The 25,853-nt window shown below is 37.6% G+C and overlaps 1 protein-coding gene across 1 annotated transcript; it reads right to left on the bottom strand.

Annotated features, from left to right (window-relative positions):
- Positions 1 to 212: 212 nt before the first annotated feature.
- Positions 213 to 25,397, bottom strand: STK17A (serine/threonine kinase 17a). The gene is made up of 7 exons (XM_068202267.1): positions 25,160 to 25,397; positions 17,823 to 18,035; positions 11,608 to 11,752; positions 6,230 to 6,356; positions 5,501 to 5,549; positions 5,190 to 5,369; positions 213 to 4,368 (listed from the first exon to the last, which is right to left on the bottom strand). The coding sequence occupies exons 1-7, from the start codon at positions 25,336 to 25,338 to the stop codon at positions 4,035 to 4,037; spliced, it is 1,227 nt and encodes a 408-aa protein (XP_068058368.1). The 5' UTR covers positions 25,339 to 25,397; the 3' UTR covers positions 213 to 4,034.
- Between the last annotated feature and the right edge of the window lie 456 nt (positions 25,398 to 25,853).

Genomic DNA, 25,853 nt, shown 5'->3' with positions numbered 1-25,853 from the left:
CCTGTTTTTATTAATCCAAATGACAGCTTAATTCAACATCTGTACTGTGAAGAACTCTACAGTGGAAGCATATTGCTTTTAGTACAGAAAACTTTTGATGCATTTTATATTTGCTGCACATATTGAACAAATGTGTGATTCAGAAAACTAAAATATCAGTAGTCCTGCTAATGGGTGTTTCCCAAAGCACAAAGAACAAAAGACCCATAAGCTGTTCAGAAAACAAAATTTCATTTATTGTAAAGTTCCTGAAACAGTAAACACTTTAACAGAAGTACAATGAACTGGCACTATTTCTTTAAAACATTAAACTGTCTTCCAGGAACAACACCTGAAATATTCAAGAGAGACCTTAAGCTACGAAGTAAAGTGATGCAAGGCTCACCTCCCTCCCCATCCCTTGTGAGCACCACCAATGGAGAATGGAGAGTGAACTTTTATTTGCATTTGTGACCTAACTCTCAAGGGGGATTCAGGGTGTAGATCACAAACTGGAGTTCACCCTTTTGTATTTAGAGACCTGTGTCACTAGAGGACAGACCTGCACATGAAAATGTGACACATGAGACAAATCACAATGCAAATTCCACTTTGGACAAAAAGAAAAATACTGTTTTGTAGAACATTTAATTTAGCAACTATAAAATCTGTAAGCCTCTCCCTTAAAGAGGTAAATATGGCAACAAGAGGAGACAAGGCTGTGCTTTTCATTAGGACTTTGCTATTTATTCCAACAAGTGAAAGAAGGCCTAGGGCTGGACTTACCCCTCCTATTGATACAGTTCATGGGTCTTCCATGAACCACAGATTACAACTCTGTAGGAACATCTGCCCTTCCATTCCTTCAGCATCCTGCATCTGAGCAAACAGCAGCCATGCTCTCCATGCTACAAAGGCAGCCAGCATGTGCACAGTCTGAAGAGTGGGGATTGGGAGAGCGTTGCCCACAAGGTCCAAGGAGCTGATTCTTTCTCCACAAGCAGCCCCTTCCCAACCAACACAGCAGCTTTACCCAAATGACCTGTGTACATACACATAGTCCCCCGTATTCATGGAGCTGCACAAAACTAGCTGTTCCTCACAGCTCTTGGTTTGCTCCTGGTTTTACCAATGTGTCACTTCACTCGTAACTGAGCTCCTCAACAACACTGACTGAACAGCCCCTTCCTACAGCTCAGGGTAAGAACACCTCACTTGCAGCTTTGCCCGCACTCACAGTGGAACAGAACCAGCCTCAAGGGTTTGGGTCCGGCTGATAATCCTGCAGTTAAACATTACGGAAAATGTTCCCTGTTATAGGGGGAATCTAAGATGCCTTGTTTATAACTTACACTATTAAACCTTCAGAACTTTATACTAATTCTTAATGACATTAAAAAACAGTGTATAAAATCACCTTAAGGCACAAAGAGTTAAACAGAAATGCAGCCCACTGCAAATCTCAAAGCAGCCAATTCAAGAAAAGCTGGCCTTGAAATAAGTGCATTTCATGTATACATGTTAAGCTTCACTGTCATACATTAGAAACAGTATATACAGGACAAAATGTATGCTGCTCAGCACCTACTCTTTTCCATTAGGACCAGTCTCAATCTGAGACATGATCTGTGGTTACAAAGAGGAAGTGAAATGGGTATATATCCCTCAAATAGCTTGATGTGGGCAACAAGGAGTTGTTAAACATGTATGTGCACAAAGCTGGCAACATTGTTCTGTAAAAGGTAGGATGTGAACATGCTTCAACCTCACTGTTCTGCTCAACTTAGTAACGTATGGAGGTATGGATATGAGGGAAAAAATGTCAAAATGGCAATGATGGAAGATAGGAGAAGTTGCAGTCTTGCACAGAAGAATTCCATGAATCAATGTCCCCTCACCCATGCAAATTGTCTTGGGCAAATGACTGGAGAGTAAAAGAAGGATGGCCATGATGATACTGTCCTGCCTAACAAGGCTGAAACAGATCAGTATTGTAGGTAGGGTCAGCTCCTCTCTGTGTCCAGAAACACCCAGATAACACAGATACACCATTGGCTCAAAAATTCTCCTGCTGAGAGGCAGCCAGAGCTGTCCAGCAATTGACTCCTTTCTCCAGAGCGTGAAAGGCACCTCTGCATTACAATATATAACATGTCCAAACTCAATTCTGAGCACCACTGGCTGTTTTATATGAACACCTTTGAGGAACAAGAAGCTGCTCTACCTACTTGAATACTCAATATGTAATTCCATAGGGGAAGAAGCTTGATAGAACAGTTTAATTTAGGTGCAATTTCCCTGATGTGGCTTGAAGTAAAGGTAGCCCAACCTCTGGCAATGAAGCCTTATGGAAAAACTACTCATTGCCCCACTGCTTTTGATTCAGCTTTCTTCTGTACTAGTGTTTTTCCCCCACCTTTCCAGCCATGCTGATCAGATCACCCCAGTACTGCTGCTCTTATTATCCATTTTACTTTTGTGTGAAGGAGGAACGGTAACATTAGCACAAAACCCTGAATTCCTCCTCACTAAATGGAGTAGAACATTTGATACATTTGAAATTAGAAAAGTATGTACCAACATGGAAAAAAGGGAAAAACTAGCTCACAAGTTTCTATTCACTGTTTTATAGCAAGAAAACTTTTGTCAGAGTTTATTATAAAGGAACAGCATAAGAAAACCAAATAAATAGTTGAATAGTTAACAGTATGCAATATAATAGTACTAAACTTCCATTACATAAAAATTAAACTTTGGAATAGCATCAATATTAAATATTTCTTATAAAACTAGGACTCAGGCCAAGATCCTCAGATCTGTACATTGGTGCCCAGTTGGTGCCAGCTTTGTCCTCTGAAGGACTGCATCCATTGAGAACTATGACTCACCCATACTGCTCCCTAATCCCACTCTGCCAGGCCACATAACATACTGTATTTCCAAGTGTTTAAGGCAGAGTGATCAGGAAGCAGGAGGCATGAGCTGTGCTTCACTGTTTCAGAAGAAGCAGTATATTCTTCCTCATCTGACAGCTATATTGAACAATTGCAATTTAGCCTAAGGATGCTCCTTTTTTCCTTAAAGCAGCAGTTAGAGGAACAGAAAGAAGGTAGAACTGACCTCATGATCACAGTAAAACCCCAGCTGGTTCTGAGGGAGGTGGAATCAAGGGCTGAGTAGCTGGACAAACTGTCTAAGCTAACATGGTAAAGTCAGTGGAGAACTTCAGTAACTTCAGAGGAGCTACATCAGACAGCATTCTTTTTTCCTTTCATCAGCACTGTGTGGCCACACTGAGCTGGATTCTATTGGCACATCTCAACCAACACAGGAGGGAAAGGGAACAACCTCTGCTGGCTCACAAGTGACTGAAATAAGCAAATACATCACCCTCAGAAGTAGGATTTTACTGTGCTCCCAAATCATACATATCTCCAGTACAGATTTCTTTCCCAGTGGGGCATGTACATCTCTGTCTAGAGAAGCTCAGCTCACTGTTCAGCTACACACCAGAGGAGTTTGGGTCTTTGACCTGATGTAAAACAAAGAAATACACACAGGATGATTTTGAAATCTGTATGTCAAACCAGGTGATCAAATTCTCCTCTCAGATAAGTTTTAGATGAGCAGATAGTTCCACTGAAGTCAAGAGGCATTTAAGGAAAACCCAACATTATATATTTGCGTTAAATACCAAAACGTATCCTAAAATACTCCTATTGACATCTGTCACCAAAACACTTCCAGTGTCGACTTCTCAAGAACACCAGAACAATTAGCAAAAACTCTGTTACCAATCAATAACAACAACAAAAAACCAGAAATAAAAATTAAAAACAAAAATAAGCTTATCCTCTTTGTTAAATTCCTGTCAGCCACTTGAAATCTTACCTGTTCCATGAAAATAAGCACTTGGCACATTTTTTTGTATGCCATTTATAAACACTTTCTTTTATCTAGAACATTTATTGCATATCAGAAATTCACTTGGCTAGAATACTTTTGTTTAGTAGAAAAAACTGCCTTCCAGTTATAGCTATGAAGCTCCGCACAGTTCAGTAAATGAATTCTCCTGGTATTTCCTGCAGTAACGGTTCCTCAAATTTAAATCGTTTGGAAATGGCTTTCTGCTCAGTTACTTTTTCTTTTTCTGACTGCCTACATTGTCCCAGTGTGTATGAAGCCACTACAATTAGTTCTTCGGTCACTATTGATTCTTCCTCTCCAGTCTTCTCAGCGTCTACTGATTGTTCAGAGGCAGAATCCGCATTTTTCTGGATGGCATCACTGGTCTCCCCTTCTGTACTTTTATTCCAGGCCCTGCAAGCAGGATTATCACTTTGTTCCAGCCATGGATGTTGAAGACATTCTTCAGCAGTTGCCCGGTCCCTGCAGAGGAAGGAAAGTATTAAAATAAATGTCCAAATGAATACAAAATTCAGAACTTTGCAGAAGAGATTGCCAAAAATTATTCCAAGGATATGACTGTATTAAAGACAGATAGAATTGTAAATTAAAAAAAAAAAGCACTGACAGCTATCTTTTACTAAAAAAGACCACAGCAGTTCAAGTGGATGAACTCCTAGCATTTAAAAGAAAGGAATTAAAAGATCCCTAAATATAAGTTTACACTTCCATGCTGCCAACCAACTTTTGATGTTTATACTTTTTATATATAGAAAAATTATCCAACTTCTACATTCTTCAAATATTCCCATAATCATGCAGTAGGCAATTTCAATAGCTGACATGTCCCATGAAGAACTGGTAAAGTTCCACAGAAAACACCTGTTCTGTTTGGAAACATGGAATTTCCAGTTTGCTGCCCATTAAGAAAAGTGTACTAATAAACCAGAAAAGGCAAGGTTCTCTACTGACCCATCCAAAATCAAGGACTCAAAGCTCAGTTAATTTAAAAGACTTTAGCAAAGTACCTGCAAGATGACTGGGTGTAATGTTCACCACTACAAGCTACAGTTCATACACAGTTTTGTGAAAGTAATTTGAGTTTTAATTACTAACACTTGGACATCATTTGTAATATACAAACTTGGATGGAAACAGGAATTCTCTTCTCATATACATAAAAAGTAATAGCACAATGAAATCAAAGTCCCATTATACTTTAAAAATGAAAACACTAGCACTTGCTACATTTAAAATTAAGTCAGTCTGACATATTAGCATATACAATTGTGTATTTTACTTACTCGGGTTTCTTAACCAGCAGAGTTTTGATGAAATCCACAGCAGACTCTGATACAAGGTCAAAGTCCTCTCCAGAGTAACTTACATTCATTTGAGATATATTTAAGAATGTTTCTTGTTTATCATCCCCCAAGAAAGGTGATATCCCTGTTAGCATAACATATGCCAGTACTCCAATGCTCCTAAATTAAAAGTAAAAAAGAAAACCAGTTTTTTAGTTAGCCTTTTTTTCTTAAGAGCAAACAAACAAAAAATTCCCAAAGAACAACCCTTTTCAGTAAAGTTAGGATGACCATTAATTTGTTTTACTTACCACATATCAGTTGCTGTACTGATTGGGTCATAACTCAGAATTTCAGGAGCTATTCAGGGGAAAAAAAAGTAGGTTTTGTCATATGCAGACATTACATTAGAGCTAAAAAATGTGATAATTGACATGTGGTAAAATTTAAGATAAGCCATTTGATACTTCTATTCAGGTTATTTAAGTGGTTTGTATTATTCACTGGTTTTAAGTGTAAAAAAATGTTTTCCTTTTACTGCCATCTTCAGAAGCCAGTCCAGTCTCCTTCCCAATTAAGGAATCTGTATACTAGTTTCTTGCAGACAAAACAGAAATAGCCAACATTGCATATTCCAGCACTGTAACCCATAACTATGAAGATATACCACACAACTCAAATATATATTTTCAAGACCTGGAGTGGTTTGGGCTTTTTTCAAAAAGAGAAAACCTACACTGGCCAAAAAATATTGTATTCAAAGACTGAGTATGTGAATTTATACTTTCAATCCAAGTAATACTTGTTATGACTGCTGGTAAGACTCATCTAAAGTGTGTCTTCATCTTCAACATAAGCACACAATGATAGTTCATTAGACTGGCAAGACTTGCCAGTTCTACCTTTGGCAGCAGTACCACATCCAAGTAATAACTCGATCTTGTGACACACTAACTACACAGCCAGGCTGGCATGCTCCAAGTTCTCTTTTCACTCCCCAGAAGCCTGGACTATTCAATACACCTATAGTAACAACTTACCTACATATTCTGGAGTTCCCATGATTTCTCTTAGTTCCTCACTGCTCTTCATTATTCTGGAAAGGCCAAAATCTACTATCTTAACATCTCCCAGAGGAGACTTACTGGTTAGCAGAATATTTTGGGGCTGAAAAACAAGAGGAGGAGACCTTTGGGATCACCAAAAAACTAATGTCTTAGACATCATATTGCATAATTATTTTAGACCATGAGCAACAATAGTGCCTCCCATAACAAGTATGATACCCTGGATCATTTATGTATTTCCCCCAAGGTGATTTTGAAGAGACATGCAGGCCAAAAGGAATGGCAGGATTATCAATTTAGAATTGAAAATCAAACCTTTGTTAGCTTAGAACACATTGGAAATACATGCCAATAGCTGTCATTAAACAATAGCATGTAAGCACCTCCACACTTGTACCTCTCTAGTCCTTTGTATCACCTTTTTTACTCCTTTCGCTCCTCGATTCTTCCAATAGATGGTGTAAAATACCTCCCTTTGAAGGTTATCCAAAATCACCCAATCATTTAAAAAACCCTGAACACAGAACTATTTTGACTGTACCTGTTTAAAGGTCTGTTGCAACCAACCTGAATCCTGTTCAAAGTACAAACAACTGTATTACAGAATACTAACTGAGGCAGAGTTTAAAAAAAATATAGCAGCCTGAGAAACAGGTTTTTAAGAGCATCACCTTTGGATAAACTTGTTTGCACTGACGTCACTAGATCTTGGCTGTCTTCCTTCAAAGCACCTTTGTGGTCATTAAGAAGTTCCTTACTATTTTAAATGCTAGCTTAATTTTAAAAAGAAAATTTTTTGCAACTGAAGCATATCATTGCCAAAAAAAAAAAAAAAAAAAAAAAAAAAGTTTGACTTTCCCAACCCCTGGACCAGTGATCACATTGGGTTTTATTATTAACTTTTCCAAATGTAGTGCTGGCAATTGACACTGCATTCATGCTTCTAGTGAGTACAAGTTCCATGAAAGTACAGAAGTCTATTGGGAACCTGGATCATCTTGCATCAGAGTGGTTGAAAAGGGAGGAGGACAAAAGAGTAAGAACAGCAAAGCAACCACTGACTGATAATCCAGATGGAGTAACACCAACATTTATACTCCTTCCCTTATCATGGAGCTGGTCTGTCCTCCATCACCAGAGTCACTCATGAAGACATGCTCTCACATGAACAGCCTTGCTTTTGAATACAGAAATAAACCTGGGCAAGAACATTTTAAAAAACTTGGGCCAGTTCTCCTCACTGCAAGACCTGAATATAGTCGAGTTTTTTGATTCCTGCAGAGTTAAACTGTTGTTTGAAACTAACTTTATTATTATGTCAATTTATTTTTTGTTTGTAAACCTACACATTCAAAAAAAGAGCTATTTTTTTTTTTCACAAATTGGGATCTGGTGGCTATACAAAGGCTTTTGGAGCGGCACATTCCCACATTCTTTACAGTTCAGATTTGTTATTCTCTATTTGTATTAGAAAAGCAAACATGCAAAAAAGCTGACTATGCCTCCCTCATTACCCTCTCAGGTGTTATTCCCAGTGAGAAATTTAGTTATGAAGAGTCAAATTAAAAGCATGAGAAAAGTATTTGTTCTCTATATTTAAATGAGGAAAAGTTTTCAATGGAAAAGTTTTGTGAAACCCTTCAGCCTTGTATTTTAGCATTTTAGTAGATAAACCAGTTGCCATTTATATAGTCTTTTTTTAAAATCTCATTATGCAAAACACACCTATGCAGAAAAAAAAACTGTCTACAGTATGAATTGAGTCATAATTCTGAATCAATTCTTAATGAAATACCAGTCATTTTCTTATTTTAAGGAATCATAATGGGATTCTTGTGAAGTACCAGCCTAAATGCCAACATGAAACCGTAAAGAAGCCATAGCTTTGAACTCACCATAGTTTTCAGCTTGACACCATTACTCAAACTTTCAGAAAAGGAAGATAATTTCCTCACATCTGTAATACTGTTTCTCTTTTGGTTTTACTCTGCTAGAATACATCTATGTCTGCCTAATGCCAGTCAGCCCACAAAGACTGAAGGCTCTCCTGGTAGCCATTCTAAAAAGGGCCTTTCACTTTTACCCTCAAGCACTACTGAAATTGTTGATAACAACCATCAAATGGCAATGTTTGAACACCTCCCCTTCTACTGCAGCAAGGCTTAAAGGTTCCATTTAGATCCTCTTATTTCTTCTATCTTTAGTTGGTTTCAAGAAGACACATAAAGACTAAGGACACATAATAAAGGTCAGGTTTTTAATCTAATCAATGCCACACTTTACCTAATTTCATTAATGTTGCAGATTATCTAATTATATAATATTCAAAAAACTTCAGATGCCTAGAAGAAAAGACAGGAATTATGCAAGAAATTGTGGTCAGAAACAGGAAAACCAGACTAGCTGAGATATCCCAGCTTCATTATGTCTAAAGATACTAAACTAGGCTGATTCTAAAAAAAGTAAAGGACCCCCGTATCTTCTTCCTCAGCCCCCACGCCTGCCTAAATTCTCTTCCATTCCCAACTACTGTAAGCTTTTACCAAATTCAAGATTAAGTCACTAATTAATTCACCTATTCAAGATTAAGTCAAAGAGCAAATGAGAACACAGAGAAAGGAGACTTCCCTTACTCTGCAGCTTTTAAGCACCATTAAGAGGAGATGAAAGACTCCTGACTACAATCTGTGCACACCCTGCAAATTAAATAGCATCAACACAATACTGTCAAGTGATAATTAATTTGCACTTGGTAGCATTATATTTGCTCATCATCCAAGTCAAAACTAGGCTACATAATTGTATTTTGCAATTAAAAACAAGACACATTTAAACCATCTTTCAGTAGAACTATGCTTTTGGAAAGAAATGATCAGGTGACAACCTTACTAAGCCACATCAAAATACCTCATTTCTTTCTGCAGTGTTTAGTCTCAAGAAAAATCTTGTGTATCTATTCAGAGGGCAAAAAGAATCTAAAGCAAGGTAGCTATCAATGTCATAGATCTGGTTCATTAGATTTATAATATAAATATTAAGCTGACAATTACATATGGACAACCACTTGGGTTTAAATTCTTCTGGGTGTAGAATTTAACTTTTCTTGAAGGTGCAACATATGGAAAATTGGATGGACCTTTCCAAAGGAATTTGAAACAGACAAATGAAACTGAAATCTTTAGAGACACAAAGGTGAAACTAATAGTGCAAAAAAAACCCATTTTAGCAAGATTTTGTAAAATTTGCCATTGGCAAACACCTTGCATAGCAACAGTAAACATACAGAAGTCTTCCAAATGTCATCACAAACAAAGTACTTAGTAAATTCCACTGTGCTTTAAGCTGCAAGTTAAAGCAGTATGAGACACAGGATACAACAGAAGATGAGGACTGTGGGTTAATAAATATGTGGCCAAAGGGAGCACCCAACTTTTTGAGTTCTGTCAACGATGCGCCTTTTAAAAAAATCTTTCAAGGCATGTGGATCAATTAATCTTTGCAAGTCATGATTTTTAATTCTACCATTTCTATCATTTTTATTTGCCAATACTCTGAAGACTTCCATAAACCTTATTTTGCAAAAGACTGATAGTTTTATAAATAATGAAAGTTATCACACTATAAGTAGGACTCTGATTAAACACACATTGCACACTGCAGTAATGTATAAACATGTTAATTAATCTCAATCACTACACCATTTCCCTTGCTAATGAACTTCTGTAAGGCAGCAAAACAATGCTGGATTTTTCAGTGAGAACTGCATATGCTCCATGTTATAGCATAAGTTTTCTGACCGGTTGGGAAGTTTTTAAGTAAGCTTTCTATAAATTTATTTTCTGGACAAAATCTGTAATCAACGCCCCAAGTCTACTTTTGCAAATAAGTATTGTACTCATATAAAACACATCACATTTCCAGTTACACATATCCAGCTGGTGATGCTAACAAACACCACAACTTTAACTACAAACATGTAAAAATATATGCTGTCTACAAAAAACATTTAATTTTACACATTTTTTCTCCATGGAATTTAAATGGCCAACCATTGAGATACTAAGTATCTTGTTTAAGCATCCTGGAACTTTGAGGAATTCTAACTGCTCATTTTTAGTCTTTCTGAACACTTACTCTCACATCACTTACTAAAAATGCTTCATTAATTCTTTTAGTACAATTATAAATATTCTGTGTGCATGACTCAATCAAAATTTTAAAGAATTCCACATATAAATGTGGAAAATAAATGTGGAAAATAAAAATAAATGTTTGGAAAACCAGGCAGGTGACATATTTGTGTGCAAATATGATTCATCTGCTTTAGCTGATGAATGGTTCATGACGTGCTAAGTTAATATATTCAGTCCATACAGCTTGATACTGGAATCTACTGGTAGGTTTATGATAGTGCCAAAATACAGCTAAGTGTAAGTAAGGATCTCAACAACAGAACAAACATGCAGCAGCTTACAATATACTTAGAAAGTAAGAGAATAGGACATGTAAAAAGAATTTAAAAAAATGTAATGCAAGTTACTTTTTAGACTAGCTTAGTAATAAACTAGTTCAACCTCATAATGAGAGAAGCTAAAGAAAATTAACTGGAGCTTGCTGCCAATAGGAGTTAACCCATCCATGTTAGGTCTCTGGATTCCTGTTACAACTCCCTTCTTGACCATAAGATTTCATATGATGGCAACTGTACTTGTCACTTGATTTGGGTCAAAACTATTTTTCAATAAGAAAAAATACTTGTTTCAGTAAATCATGATAATTTATATACCAACAGGGTGTCATTCAACTGTTTGGCAGCTAATGACAGACATTTAAATTAGGTTTTACAGTAACTGAAAAAAGGAAGAAAATGCTATAAATGTACTTAACACATTAATTTACCAGTCCTGTTGGAACATTTCATTCTGAAACCTTACACTTTATTCCACCAGTGTCACTACCACCCTTCTTCATTAAAACTCAGGTCAATACAAAAAACAAACTTGGTGTTCAATGGCCAGACATTTTTACTACAATGTAGAAATAAGTCAGGTCTTACCCAAAGCACTCATTTACAATTTAAGGTGCAAGGCAAATTGACTTTTGAATTTGTGAAATGACTTTTGATTGGGTGAAATGATTCACTTAATCAAATGAAGTTTATATTTAACATAATCATAGAAACCCCCCAACATGCTTGCAGACCTGGTGGTTACTCTATCCCAGAAGTTTAATTTTATCATTCAAGGTACAATTAGGTAAAATTGTGTTAATTACAAATTGGCATTATTGTGGCATTAGCAAGAAAGTCAACAGATGAGAAATCAGTAAGAAAAATACAGCACCAATCTTACCTTTAAGTCAAGATGAACAACATTGTTTCTGTGCAAGAATGAAACTCCTTCTAATATCTGCTTCATAAGTCGCTTAACATCTTTTTCTTTGAAGGCCTCCTCTCTTTCAGCCACACACTGGTCAAAGATTTCACCTCCAGCAGCACTGTGGACAGTAGGAATATTGTTAGTTCAGATTAAATTATAGCCCCCATTTGGCTCTACTCACACTTTTATTTTGTATAGGTAATATCAAGCAGGAGGTATAATCCAATGATGATATTTTCAGTTATTAGACAGTTGGCAAGGTTTTACAGCCTTGGAAGTGTTTTCTGCAGTATGGCAGCTTTGGAGACAGGCAAAGATTTTAGTAATTTAGGTTAGAGAATATGAATTGTACAGAAATTTTGGGGACTACTTTTGAAACACTACTGACTTTGCTTTCAGATGAATGCCACAATTGTTTGAGGACAGTGTTTTCATAAAGTTGTGCCCTTTGCCATTCCTATAAAACTACGTGGAAATTTGGCCAAGGCAAACCTTAGCAAACATAGAGCAAAGCCACCCCACCTCTCACTCTCCTCAAAATGCTTCGCACATACTCAAAAGAGTAAATGTAAAGTCTGCCACTGAATTGTTTATGAAGTCTCTGGTATACAGGGATGCATTAAGTTTCTAAACTTCTTTCATCTAAAAATAGCTCTGAAAATTTTAGCTCTCAGCCTGCATCCTCTTTTGTTTATATATGTTTAAACAAATAACAGAATAACAAAAAATATAAAAATAACTAGATGTGAATGAATTTAAAGTACTCTGAAGCCACATGCAGTACCAGCTCTGTATAGCAATGGCTCTAGATAACTAAAATTGTTTTACAATATAAACCTGTAGCATCAAAAATAAAATAAACTCAACAGAAGCTCCATCTTAAATGTTAGAATGGGGCCACTTTGCATATGGATTGCTGAACTCCCTACTATGAAATCAGCACATACACCCTTTGTTCTGCATGAAATTCTATAATCACCCTTTAGGGAAAGGTGGTGAAACCCTCAAAGGCAGAATCCTCTCCAGTTACATCAAACTGTGACATGCAAAAATGACTTTGCATAAGCATTAATCTTTACTGATGCATACCCACCTACTCTGCCTTTGCTTGCTTTTTTTTAGTGAATTGTACTGCCGAGGCTATGCTGAAGACAGCCAGACACATTCAACATGAACATAACAGCAAACGAGACTTATACAAAAACAGAGCATTTCAACTGTGTACCCCCAGAAAAAGAACACTTAATTACATTTAAATGTTCATTTTGCCAATACTAACTTTGCTGCTACAGTCCTAGTACTTTCAAAAGCCTCATGGATTAAAACAAAATGTTTTTTGCCCTCGAAGGTATTCTCACTGCTATTATTTTAAATTTTCCTTGCAGATGGTCTTACAAAAAAAATTAAAAGAAGGTTAAATCGTACCCTTTTCTAAAGAGTTTTACACTTCTGTTCTATATGCTGGCTAGCTGGTACAGCAGTACAACTTGATTTATTAAACTAAGATTTTCATTCAGAAAAAACATCTATTAAATATTTCTTTTTCTTCTTTATGTATCAAGAGATGGAGCTCAATAATAAAATGACTTTTTCAAGGGAATATTAATACTATAATTCCTTTTGAAAAATTTCATATGCCTGACACTATCACATCTTTCTTCAGTCCATTTTTATTTAATTTGTGGAAATAGTCATATTTCAGTTTTGAACGGGATTCAAATATTAATGACATTTTTAAATTAACATCAGCTAGTGTATTCTACTATCCTAAGCCAAATTCCTTGAAAAAGCAATATCACTTGTTTTTTCCAGATAGGAATAGAAAAAGATCTACTGCAACTCATAAATTAAACTTTCTGCCTTAAGAATGCCATAATATGTTACCTGAAGAGTGATTTAAATCCTTGTAGCAGTGAATTATAGTGCACATACAGCGATAAGATCTACTACCAAAATTACTAACATGGTATGTTTTATAGCAATAACTCTGGGATTTTGCTGGTAAAGCTCTGGCACTTCAAATAAGGAAAAAATACTTCTGCTATATAATTCTGTGAAATCGAATTTATACCCAAAACATAGGATCACACTTTACGTTTAATAGACCCAGCTGAAAGAATAGTGGAAGTTGAGGGTGGGGGGCCTTATAAAGCCCTGCTTGCTATATGTCTACTTGGTAGGCATCTGTTACAATTTGTTTATTAGTGTAACTTAATTAAAACTGAGGTAGACACCAATGCTAAAATGTAAGCTACCTAGAATTTTAATACTACACCTAAAGAATTCTAGGTGTTAGAAGTCAAGGCAATAAAAGTTGAAGCAATGTCCCATCAGTGAAATCAAGAGACAGTGCTACCAATGTGAGAGTAGAAAACCCTTGATCCAGAAACTTTACTTAAAAAAACCCAATTTAAGTCCTTCCCTATACTTCTGAAGATGCCTGGGTTCATCAGCATTTTTAAGAGTGAGACATGCAAATATAGCCCTCACACATGCACACCCACTTCATAACTTACAAGACACTGCCATTCTCAGCTACCAAAGACACTTGGCTTTACAAAGTAAGTTTCACATGGGAAGAAGGTGACTTCCCATGCAATATTTTGTTTTTTGATCCTAACTTTGCTATTTAGGAGGTTGATGGAATAACTCCTTCTGGACAATTCATTCTGTCCAAAAAATACCACAATCAAACAAGTAATCAGTAACCCTGTACACGAACACGTGGAAGTTTGATGGAGCAAGCTTAATGGATTCCCTTAAGCAAAACAGGCAGGGAGCTGTGAGCCAAGCCAGTCACAAGTGGTTGGAAGCACAATGCAAAAATGAGCTCCAAAAAGATCCTCCTGCACACCTATTCCAAGTTTTGCAAAGCTCCTTAACAATACTTTCAACTCAGCTATTTTGTATTCCCCAGCTAGATTTCAGGGGAAAAAAATCTAACTATAGAAGGGCTCAAAATATCTCCTAGGAGAGTATCAGAGGCATGTCACTGTTATGATTTCTATATATATGCAGGCCAGGAGTTCTCTGGTGTTAATAATATTTTTGCCCATTTTTCATTAAACTGTAGTTTTTCTAATTGTCATTATGAAATAACTTAGCAAATGACTGGGCCAGTCATAAAATGCTCTTAAGGGATGAAAGCAAAGAATTATCCTTAGGACAACAAAGTTTTTAGGAAAACAAGCCACCTTAATCTGAAAAAAAAAAATTGATAAGGACATATTTAATGGCAAAACATTCTGAAATCCAGTGTTACTTAGAATGCATTATTTCTCTAGTACACCCTCCCTTAGCTAAGTGTATGAAAAAATTGTGAGACAAAAGAAGGCTTTCTGAACTTGAAAGCTATGGCAACTATAATTCTTTAGCTATTTTAATTTACGTATGAAAGCACTGTTGTGCCATTAATTACTCTCATTTCAATCTGCTTTGGATTTCAATCAGAAATCCAACTGCTCTTCATCAATGAAAAGCATGCTAACACTTTATTAATACTTAGCAGCATAAATGAGCTGAAAGTCATTTGGAAGTCTAGAGAACTAATCTTTGTTACAATTATGTTGACTTTAGATTAAACTAAGACTATTTATCTTCCTTGAAATGTATCTTAACAATGAACTGTATGAAATTCAGCATCAAATTTCTTTCAAGTACACTTAGGAGACACTAACACAGTCATTTAACTTATCATTAGAAAAAGACTGAACAAACCTATTTCAAGGCACCTGAAGAAATGAACCATTCCCCCAGCTTTAATGGATCAGACATTAAGTTACTGTTCTGAAGGATGCAGAAGTACAAATAACCATAGTACAAATATGTAGACCAATTCCTAAAATACACTTGATTTCAATGCTGAGTTATATACAATAGACAAAAATTTACTTCCTGAATTTCCAACTGTCAAAAGTCTTTCTTGAAATGGTTATCTTTGCAAAATAATGGAAAGTCATCTACCTTCTGTACATGGACCTTACAGAACAAGCTGTTCACACCACAGTGGTTGTAACATGCTCACTGCCGCTGACAGCCATACCTCTTTCCTTGGCTAGACATACCATTGGACTTACTGGTAATTTTATCAGTGTAAGGCAATGTAATGTACCAAAGTTCCCAAAGCCTGAGAAAACTACAAATCCATATCTAATGAGAGAACATGGGAAGAGAAGCATCCAAATACACAAAATTGTAGATACTGGTCTTAAAAGTTCTCAGACAAATGCTTTTAGTTTTTGCCTTCACCTTTCCAATCAGGCAGCCCAAGAACTGAATGAAACACAAACAAAGGTAACTAAGACCATTTGAGAAGATGTCCCCTAACATTTTTTAGACCTCCAGTCTTGATTTGAGACTGCTAACTAGAACAACTCCACTTGCTATTCAAATAGACAAGATGCAAACATTGGAGCAGTAGTTATTTGTGATTAGAGTGGGTTTGCTTCAAGTTCAGTCTGTTGAATCCTATGCCAAATGGATCACTTCCTGCCAGCAAAACCCTCAGCCCTCATGACAGATTCTACATCAAGACAAACGTTAAAATCTCCGCAGATGAAGTTAGTGGCCAAGATTAAGTGTTTGTTTTACTTCTTCAGGAGATAAAGATCTGCCACAAAGACCATCAAGCTTAATAGAAACTGAAATGCCCTAGAGAAGCTTTCAGTCTAGGTATGTTCTTTAATCCTCTGCATACAGAATGTCAGAAATTCACTAACACTCATACCTGTTTTGTTGCAACATGTCTTTGGTGCACTAAAGAAGCATCCAGACATACTTGCTGAAGTCAGGGAAAGACTGTTTTTGTAATTTACAACTCCAGCACATAGGGATTTATCTGAAATGAGGTATGACTGTTTGATGCATATAAACCCAGTAATTTTGCTAATTACTTAACAACCTAGTTAATACTTCATATTAAAAGAGTTTTGCAACTGTAAGAAAATTGAGTTCTAAAAGAAAACTAGGAATTTTGCATTGAAATTATCACAAAACTCGTTGCTCATTTAGATTCCACTGCTCACATTAAATCCTATAGGATCTAGAAAATGTAACTATATTTGAGTTTAATTTCCTGACAGTGTTTAAAGCAGGTATTTATGAGTCTTCAGTAGCAGCAGTTAAAACACCAGAAGCTCTGTCACACCTATGTATTATAAAAGATACTTGAATATTTCACATATTATGACTTCATTAAGGTCACAATGAAGTTTAAAAAATGTATTCTAGAAGGAATTTTGCCTTAGGAGACATGGTCTCATTCCATTTCACTGAACTTTGAAGATACACTTTCTTTTGACTTCTAAACAAGATGTGATTGGTACACAAGATTTCTCACCATTTCTTTTTGCTATCAAGTACGAGAAGAGCTGCACAAACTAGATTTATCTTAACAAACAAATCATTTCTGAACTATTGAGCCTCACTGTTCATCTCTTAATTATTTAAAATCCATAGAACTTAACAAAAATATAGAGTTCAGTAGCAACAAACATTTGGCTCAATCTTGGAAGCTAGCGAGATGCCTTACTATCTAAAGCCATTGGCATATGAGATGAACAGTCACAACAGCTGCAGGAATGCCCATCTGGACAAACCCAAGTGGAAAAAAACACACAGACAAATGCAGAGTCATGTGTCCTTTGAAAGAAACTATTCTAAGTCTCAATCCTCCTCCCTTCTTTCCCCAAAAAGATACTGTTTTAGCAAGTTTTGTATTGTAGAGGGTTTTAATAGTTTCTTTTTAGCAATAATGTTGCTTTCAATACCTTTTTTGTAACTGGTAAAAAAACCACAGCAGATTTCATCCCATCTTTGCCACTGTCAATGAAATAAACTTTGGTTCTTGAACAGATACTCAATGCTTCTTTCCTCTTCCTCTTTTATATGCAGGGAGTGTACAGAGTTCATATTTCATTTAAGATACTTTAACTACATAAATTATAGTTCAGCTTTGAAAGATACTACATAATTAAGAGAAATTTGTTATAATCTGAAGTAGTTATGAGACTGCACATATTTTCTTGTAATCGTCATATTCTTAGCAATTCTTCTTGAAGTTTAGCAAGGGTAACAGGCAACCAAAAAAATTTTTTTTACATTATTCATATTGATACACAGTATTTTTACATTATTATTTTAAAGTAAATACTGCAGAAAGTTATTCAGGAATTATTACTAATACTTACTATTCCAGGACTAAAATCATCTCTGTTGCAGTTTCATAAACTTCATGCAAGTTAATGACCCAAAGGTTGCATTGTGCCAGCTCAAGGACTGCAATTTCATGGATTATTTCCGTCCGACAATCTTGGCCCTTTCTTCTTTTTCTCATGAATTTTGCTGCAAACTCTCTTTCAGTGTCCTTCTGGATACACTTCTTCACCACTGCAAATTTTCCCCTGAAATTAAATAAGAATTTAGTTTTACATGCCTTAGTGACAGCTTTATCCTTTATAAATTCATGTTTCAGGAAATTTGAACCAAATCACTATTAGCATTTAAGATTCAATCTGAATTTAGAAAGATGCCTTGCTGAGTGATGATCCCTGTGTTCAAAACACTCCAGCCCAGAATGTAAATAATCTCCATGAAACATAAGGAATTAAAAAAAAAACCCAATCAATTCAAACAACACAGTTTTCAAACACACAGAGTAAACAAGCTGTGCTAGTTCCCATGATTACATTATCCTCCAAACTTTAATTTAAAAAGCTGGCAAAATCAAAATGTACAAATGAGCAATTTATGCTTTCTCTGACAACCTCACAGTAACCCAGTTACTGTGTTCTTAAGTATCCCACTATATCCATGGTAAGAGCACTCTCATTGAATCCTGCTCCATTTGCCATGCAATATCCATACTCTACATTTTTCAAGATGGCATTTTCAAGATGGCATTTTCACCATGGCATGTCTGAAATGATAACAGCTGGAGTTTTTTTTATTAACAGTTCTGAAAACCCCCTACTTATACAGTGAGACTAAGAATAAGGAACACAGATAATTTAAACACAGTGAAGCAGCTTGACTAAACTCAAGCTCTGTAGCACGATTTTTGCAGCAATGACAAGGTGAATATGGATACCGAGAGCAGAGAGAGCTGAGCACTGTGCTTAGCCCACATTAATGAGCGTCACCTCGGCAGAACACACACCTGATGATGCACCAGGCCAGCTCAAACCACACTGCAATGCTTGCGTCACACCACTTCCCCCACAGCACTCCGGCACAAGTGGCTGCTTTTAACTTCCCTGCAAGAGTCCCACACCACCTGCTCCACTCAGTTCCATTCACACAGTGCTGATTTTTAGACTAAAAAGGTATTTTAATGAATACCTCTCCCTAATGCAATGATGAATTCTCACACTTTGAAGTACAGCAACCTTGCTTTAGCTCTTGTCATACAGGCATAATGATCATCAAAACTACCTTTTTTATTTATATGTAAATATTTTCTTATAAAGCTGCAGGATTAGCTTTGAGATCTTTATTTTGGTCCTTTACTTACTGTAGGGCTGCTGAAACCAAAATAATAGTCCTCATCTATTTTGGAACACAGTTACTATGGGTTTTGCCTCTCCTATGTCCAAGCTGAAGTTCACAGAATTAACTACTTCAGCTCATGTCACAGTTTTCACTCTCCCAGCCTATTGGCAGAAGACTGCTATCCATGAAATATAACTGCTAAACAAAGTTGTGGTTGGCTCGCTTTTAATAAGCATTTGTTTCAAAATCACACAGTCTAAATGAATCAAGTCAAGTAAGTACCCACAAAGTGGGTATTTGCTAGGCAATCTCAATAAAATAATTGGACTTGTAACCACTGATACAGCCACAGTTATTCCTCTAGGAATACTATTTTGCATAAGCACATTATCTACAGCACAATATGTATTAAGACTAGATCACAGCACAGTCCAAATGTCTGGTGAAGGTAGACAAACAGTAAGAATATGCTTTCAATGTCTTGAACCTAACTTTTTGGGAAAATGTTCTTAATTACTAATACCTACATGAAGACAAAACTATTGAAGTTTGCAAATGCATGAAGATAATTTTGTAGCACAAAATTTATGTACAATAGGAAGGTATGCATTTGTCAAAAGTGTTAATACACGTCTTCAAGTTATTAGCACCAAAAAACATCTCAAGAAAAAAAAAATCAGCTGTATGTTGTCAAAAAACAACATATAAAAATAAATTGAGAAGCCCTTTAACAGCAAGTTATTTAAACACCTGATAGATACTAAGCCTTACACCAGTAAATCTAGGTCCCTGCCTGGGTTCAACCTTCTCTGTTTTCCTTATATAGTCTCTGAATGCACTGCGTGCTTCCTCTTGAATGTTGCCTTAGTGCAGTCAAAAGCTTTTAATTCTAGCGCCAGGAAGGACCTAGAGAAAGTGGCTTAGAAAAGTTTGAAATCTCTGTAATACAGCTTTCAAGTACCATGCTGTTTTGAATTACATACAAAATCTATCTGGAAACAAGTTAATTAGCCTAATGAGTACCAATGTTGCGATTCCCTGTGCATTAGTCACTATGGAAATAAAACAGTATTCATGGAGCAGCAAGAAACGGCAAGAGCCACCACTGTGTGTGGCCACGTATGTCCTGTTTAGCTGAGCTGGCCAGAAGCCTGATAGGTGACGTAACTTAAAGGACAGGTTACACAGGAGTTCAGCCGGCTGACAAATACTAATTCTAAATTGTTTCAGACCAAGAATCCTGCCCAGATTCCTTATGGTTATGCCTATAATTAGAGCTATTATAACTACTGCCTGTTAGAACTCATCTTTTCTGAATACGATCCCCAAAAAGATCAAACTTGACAAACCTGATGTTTATAACCAGTAGAACTAATTACTATGCAGTGATCTAGATTCATGTCTGAGAAAATTTCAGAGCTAAGATCCAAAGATAGCATCCACTATATGGTTAAGCCAACGGATACATTTTAAAGAATTTAATTTTGATTGAGACAGAATAGTAGATAAGACATATATAAACAAGCATTCTTAGGAAGTATACATTCCATACACTTCTTCTGTGCTTCTCTTAAAATCCTGCTTTTCAGAAATTATTACAAAAAGTATATAAAATGTGTTAGATCAAATTGCTACTTTAGCGTATTGAGAACAGCTAGCAGTGAGAACGTTGCATGGAAGGAAGAATAATTTTAAGATGAAAATCTTAATGCACATTTGTCAAGTTGAAAACAGACTATCAGACACCCAATCACAAATAAAAATGCATTGGAGGGAGACAAGAATAGGAAACTCTAAATAGTTCTCAGTCCTCACAAGAGTCTCATTCAAGAATTATGATTTAAGAGAAATCATATCTGATTACAAAGAAGCTCAGTGTCACCTTTTCAGATTGCCAACACAAATTTGCATTGTTTCATTTGGCACACATTATAGCTCAAAGGAAAATTGTCAAATCACAAATCAAATGTCAAATCAGAGAAGCAGCAACATTTATGTCACACCAATTAATTTTTGGTGTCCTAGGATCAGAACAGAGAACTAACCTTACTAATTTTTTTATAATACATAAAAATAACTAAGCTTAACTAAATATTTAAAAATATCTAATCTTATTTTTAAAGTGACCTACAAAACACTGTTGTTGTAACAAATGCAGTAATAACTTCTTTCTGTGAAGATGTTTACATTTTATAAAGTTCAGGAAAAAACTTTTCTGAGATCCAATACTATATGCAGTTTATTACATTATTCATATCAAACATTTTTTTCTGAAGTGTGGGTTTTTTCCCCCGACAATTTTGGATTTCCAAACAACAAAGTGCAGGGATGACATTTCTGATGTTCATGAATAATTTACTCCCATAAATTTATTCTATAATGGCAAAACCAATTACTTGTAAGTCTTCATTTCCATCTCTTTTCCACTTTTGCTTAGTTCCACAGCTACTTCATCCCAGCTGTGCTACTGCAGAGAGCAGCTGAGGACAGCAGTGTCTTGGCACAAAATTGTACAAGTGTCATGTACTGCTAAGACACACATCACTGAAAGCTACCTGAGAAATAAAAGTTCATGCCCGAGTTGTTCTTTTGGGGGGAAAAAAATAAAATTCAACACATGCATTATCTGCACATGAAACTACAGCCACATCACTAGTCAGGAACAAAGAATATTTCACACTCCTTGGATGCTTACAATATTTTTTATTCTTACCTTTGGGTAGAGAATAAGCTTGTATGCATTAACAAAAAACTGGGAATGAGGAGAAACAACTGAATTGCACTGGACATATTTACGTGTGTGCACACATTTTGCTTCAAGATAATTTTATTGTGGATCAATCATTTAAGATGACCATTACCTTCCAGAAGAAAGAAAAACACATCAACTTATACCTTCCTCTAACCCAGCTCTAGAATGAAGAGCATTATTTTCTGTACACAAATGATGACTTCCAATATGTGCATTGCTTGTTTCACATAAAAAAAGGAGTGCAACATTCCATCAACAAGCTGAAGAATTAATAGCCTAGTAATACTTTGTCTGCAATTAGGAGTTTTTTTCTTGAGGAAAACGAGCAAAGCAACTAAATATAATTATAGTAGACTCCTTAAGGAAGTTCTTGGTAGTAAAAAATGTATTATTCCCCATTTTACAGTACAATTATGGCTTAAGTACAAATGGTAAGGGGAAGAGTTAAGCAATTGGTGTTTTGTCCTTTGCAAAGGTGACACTGCTTCAAACTAATCTAACTCACGCTAGCACTGTCTGAAAACATTTACATTTCAGTGAGGTGATGAGAAGTGGCACCCTTAACACAATCATCAGAGATAAGTTTGATTTCAAGCTTCATGCAAGTGCAGATTTGTGTGAGAATATTGTGATTCTGAGGACAATAAAATTATTAAGGCTGTGAATACTGGACCAAAATGTCATATATTAAATAATTTAATTTAAAAACTTTTATTCCCATGTCATGCTAAGGAGCTTGCAGTAATTTCCTTTCCTGAGTGGCCAGTATCATGAAGTTTTTGATATTTTTCCCAAGTGAACCTGGCTTTCCCAACAGCTGTGTTTCAACAGACTTGCAAATGCCTGTTCAGCTACTGATTGAGGCAGCACCTTCTGAAGCATATAAGCTCTGCATTCTGAAAGCAGTTTTTTCTCCCGTGAGTAGAACTAATGAAGCCCGACTTCCCACAGGTTTTGCACCCAAATCTCTCTGGTGATCAAGTTCCTCCTAGGTTCATCCATGCCTTTCAGGACTGCTTCCCCCAGGATTTTTGCTCCCTAACATGCCACCTGGGGCCAGAGCCCCCATACCTCTCTTCCCAGTATTACCAGAACTACATGCCATTTTGCCATGTTCCACTTTCTTCCCAACCTCCTCCAAAAAGAGTAGACCAGAGGCTCCAAGTGCCCTGGGAAGTTCAACATACATGTGTTGACTGACAGAATGGGAGGCCAAAGACCACACAAATCTGCTGAGCTCATGCAGCAGCCCTATTCTCAGCAAAGGTGATAAACCCACTTGCTTCTTTCTCCGTGCTCTCAGTTTTAAACACAATACATATGAATGTTGTTACTTTCAAACCTACCTAAAGTTCAGCTTTCAAACTGTTTCTCTGAGGAATGGGATGGGCAAAGTGTATAAACTTTCTTCTACCAAATCTTAATGCTAAAATAGATTATGTTGTATGCACAAGGACTGCTTTTCATCGAAGACAAAAACCTGCCATACCTGGGTGCTAATTTGTTCTTTGTAAAGATAAACTCTACCCATAAAGAGAGAATTACACAATTTATGAACATAAAAAAGTGAAACAATTTGTGTTAATAAATTATCAATAAAATTATAGTTGCAAGTGGCAGAGAGACTTTCCACCTACATTTTGCCACAAAGTTGGCAAAAAATAGTCTTTAATGGGAGTATTTGAGCTGAAGTATCTGCTTTTCAAAAAACAAAATTTAAAATTGTTGAATAAAAAACCAAGCACATGCATTCAAATGTAGAGATTTCCATATTCTAAAACAGAAGATAGTGAAAACACTTGTGAAGTTGAGGAGAGATAGTCTGAACCAAAAATATGTGCAACTGTTGCTCAAAACCACAACAAACACTTAGAACCACCACTTAACTCATTTTAACTACAGGTGCAAAATCACAGCCTTCCCATGAAGGTCATCCTTAAAATATTCAAAAAATATTCCACACAAAATCCATGCTGCTATTTACTCGTTTAAACTCCAGACTAAGACTTGAAGCAGTAGTTAATTCTTGTTCTTAGGGTAAAGCAAATCTGAGTTGTACTTTTTTGTTACCAAAACAGCAGTGATATCAGGACATGCTGTACTACGCTGCTCCTATGCCTTTTGGACTGTTTCTTGGAACTTGGGCTGATTTGTAGCCTGCATTTAGTTAGGTTCAGTTTCCAGGCCTTGGACACTGTGGTCACAACAATCTAAAAAAAGCTTTCTCATTCCATGGGATGTTTCTCCCACCTCCCACGTGGATGCTTTAGATCACTATGTTTAAACAGGTATTATTCTACTGGTACACCAGAGGTACTGAGCATTAAGCTAACACCTAGGCAGCCTAAATATTTGTTACAGGTACCTACAGCAGCTGCATTTGCCTTGAAACTCCTCCTTAGCTCCATAGGGGTTGGTTTTGCCACTGTATAAACTGAGTTACATAGCATAACTTGCAATAGAACATACATCGAGGAGGATATCTTTCCATGTATCGGGTGGTATTCCATCTAATCTTTTTTATTGAAACAATCTTTGGATGAAGCACATATAATTCTAAGAATACTACCATTCTTTTGATAGGAAGTGACAGAATTTCAGACAAATGTATTGTTAAAGTGATGCTGAAATTCCATATATGTAGTTCCCAAGATGCAAAAACCTTTTAATTAGACTTTTTGCCCTAAACCTTGCTTTCTATCAGTCATGTGTTGAAATTATACATGGACAAAGCCTTATATGTGGAATCACTTCCAAACCCAAGATTTTAACCAGCTTTACCTCCTTGAAAAGTTCCACCTTTAGATTACTCTCAAATATATGGTACCCCAAAGGAGTGTAAAATTGTTTTTCCACGTCACAGCTTATGAAGCTCGAGGAAAATAACAAATACTTCCAAAAATAAAAAAAAAAATAAAAAAAGGGGGCAGGTTTTCTTCTCCAATGGAAATCTAGACCAATATCCACTACTCCACACGGGCTCCCAGGAAACCACAGCATCTTCCCAAGCAAGATGTGCAAGGCTGGGGAGCCGAGGATGACTTCTTCAGTAGGAGGAACGGACAGCTGCGGGGTACAGCTGCCTCCCAGCACCCTCCTGCAGCCGAGCCATCGCCACGGGCACGCCCTCGGAGCTGGCCCAGCGCGGGCAGAGCTCTCCGCCGGATGCCGCTGGACGCCCCTGGACGCGGCTCTACCCCGGCAGGGACCCCCAGGGGTGGGATGCCACAACCCCCCGGCCCCGCTCCTTCCCCCGCCGTCCGGGGCAGCGGAGGCAGCGCTCACCTGCCGAGCTCCCGGCCGGGGCTGAGGCTGTACCGCTCCTGGAAGGGCTCCGTGCGGATGGGCGTACGGATCTCCGCCAGGAGCCCGCCCCGCCGCCGGGATCGCCCGGCCGCGGGCTGAGGTGGCGGCGGCCGGTCACCGCGGGAGCGACCGGGCTGCGGCTTCTCGTCGGGACTCATGGCGGGGCTTCTCCCTCGGCAGGGGGATGCCTTCGTCTCCTCCTCTCGTTCTCCCGTCTCCCTGCCGGCGTCCGTGTCCGTCCCGGCCCGCGCTCCCTGCGGGCGCTGCCGCTGCCGCGGGCTGGCGGGGGCTGCGGGCAGCACGCGCCGGCCGAGGGGGCGGGGCGCAGCCGCGCGGCCCCGCCCCTCGCGCGCCTCATCTCGGCGGGCGGGCCTGAGGGCGGGACGGCGGCGCAGCGCCACCTGGCGGCGGCCGCGGGGGGCGGCGGGTCAGTGTCGCTGCTCGGTTTCAACGAGGTTTGAAATAAACGCCGTAAAGCCGAGGCGGTGTCTGAGGAGAGACCGGCTTGCCTCCCTTCGTAACTCGGATATCTTCGTGTCACTGCAGCTGGAGGATCCTCCCCCTCTATTCGGCCGCATCTGGAGGATATATCCTGTTCTGGGCTCCTCAGGACGAGAGAGATGAGGAGCTACCAAAGAGGATCCAGTGGAGAGTGACAAAGATGATCTGGGTC

The sequence above is a fragment of the Anomalospiza imberbis genome, chromosome 1 (genome assembly GCF_031753505.1).
Source record: "Anomalospiza imberbis isolate Cuckoo-Finch-1a 21T00152 chromosome 1, ASM3175350v1, whole genome shotgun sequence".
NCBI classification, from domain to species: domain Eukaryota; kingdom Metazoa; phylum Chordata; class Aves; order Passeriformes; family Viduidae; genus Anomalospiza; species Anomalospiza imberbis.
This window is presented reverse-complemented; position numbering and strand designations above follow the sequence as displayed.

Bases quoted from the DNA above. Each gene is read 5' to 3' on its own strand.
- STK17A (XM_068202267.1), bottom strand. From the start codon at position 25,338: ATGAGTCCCGACGAGAAGCCGCAGCCCGGTCGCTCCCGCGGTGACCGG. The intron at 18,036-25,159 runs GTGAGCGCTGCC...ATTTAATTTCAG, and splicing joins CCCGGCCGGGAGCTCGGCAG to GGGAAAATTTGCAGTGGTGA. The intron at 5,550-6,229 runs GTAAGTTGTTAC...TCCCCTGAATAG, and splicing joins GGGAACTCCAGAATATGTAG to CTCCTGAAATTCTGAGTTAT.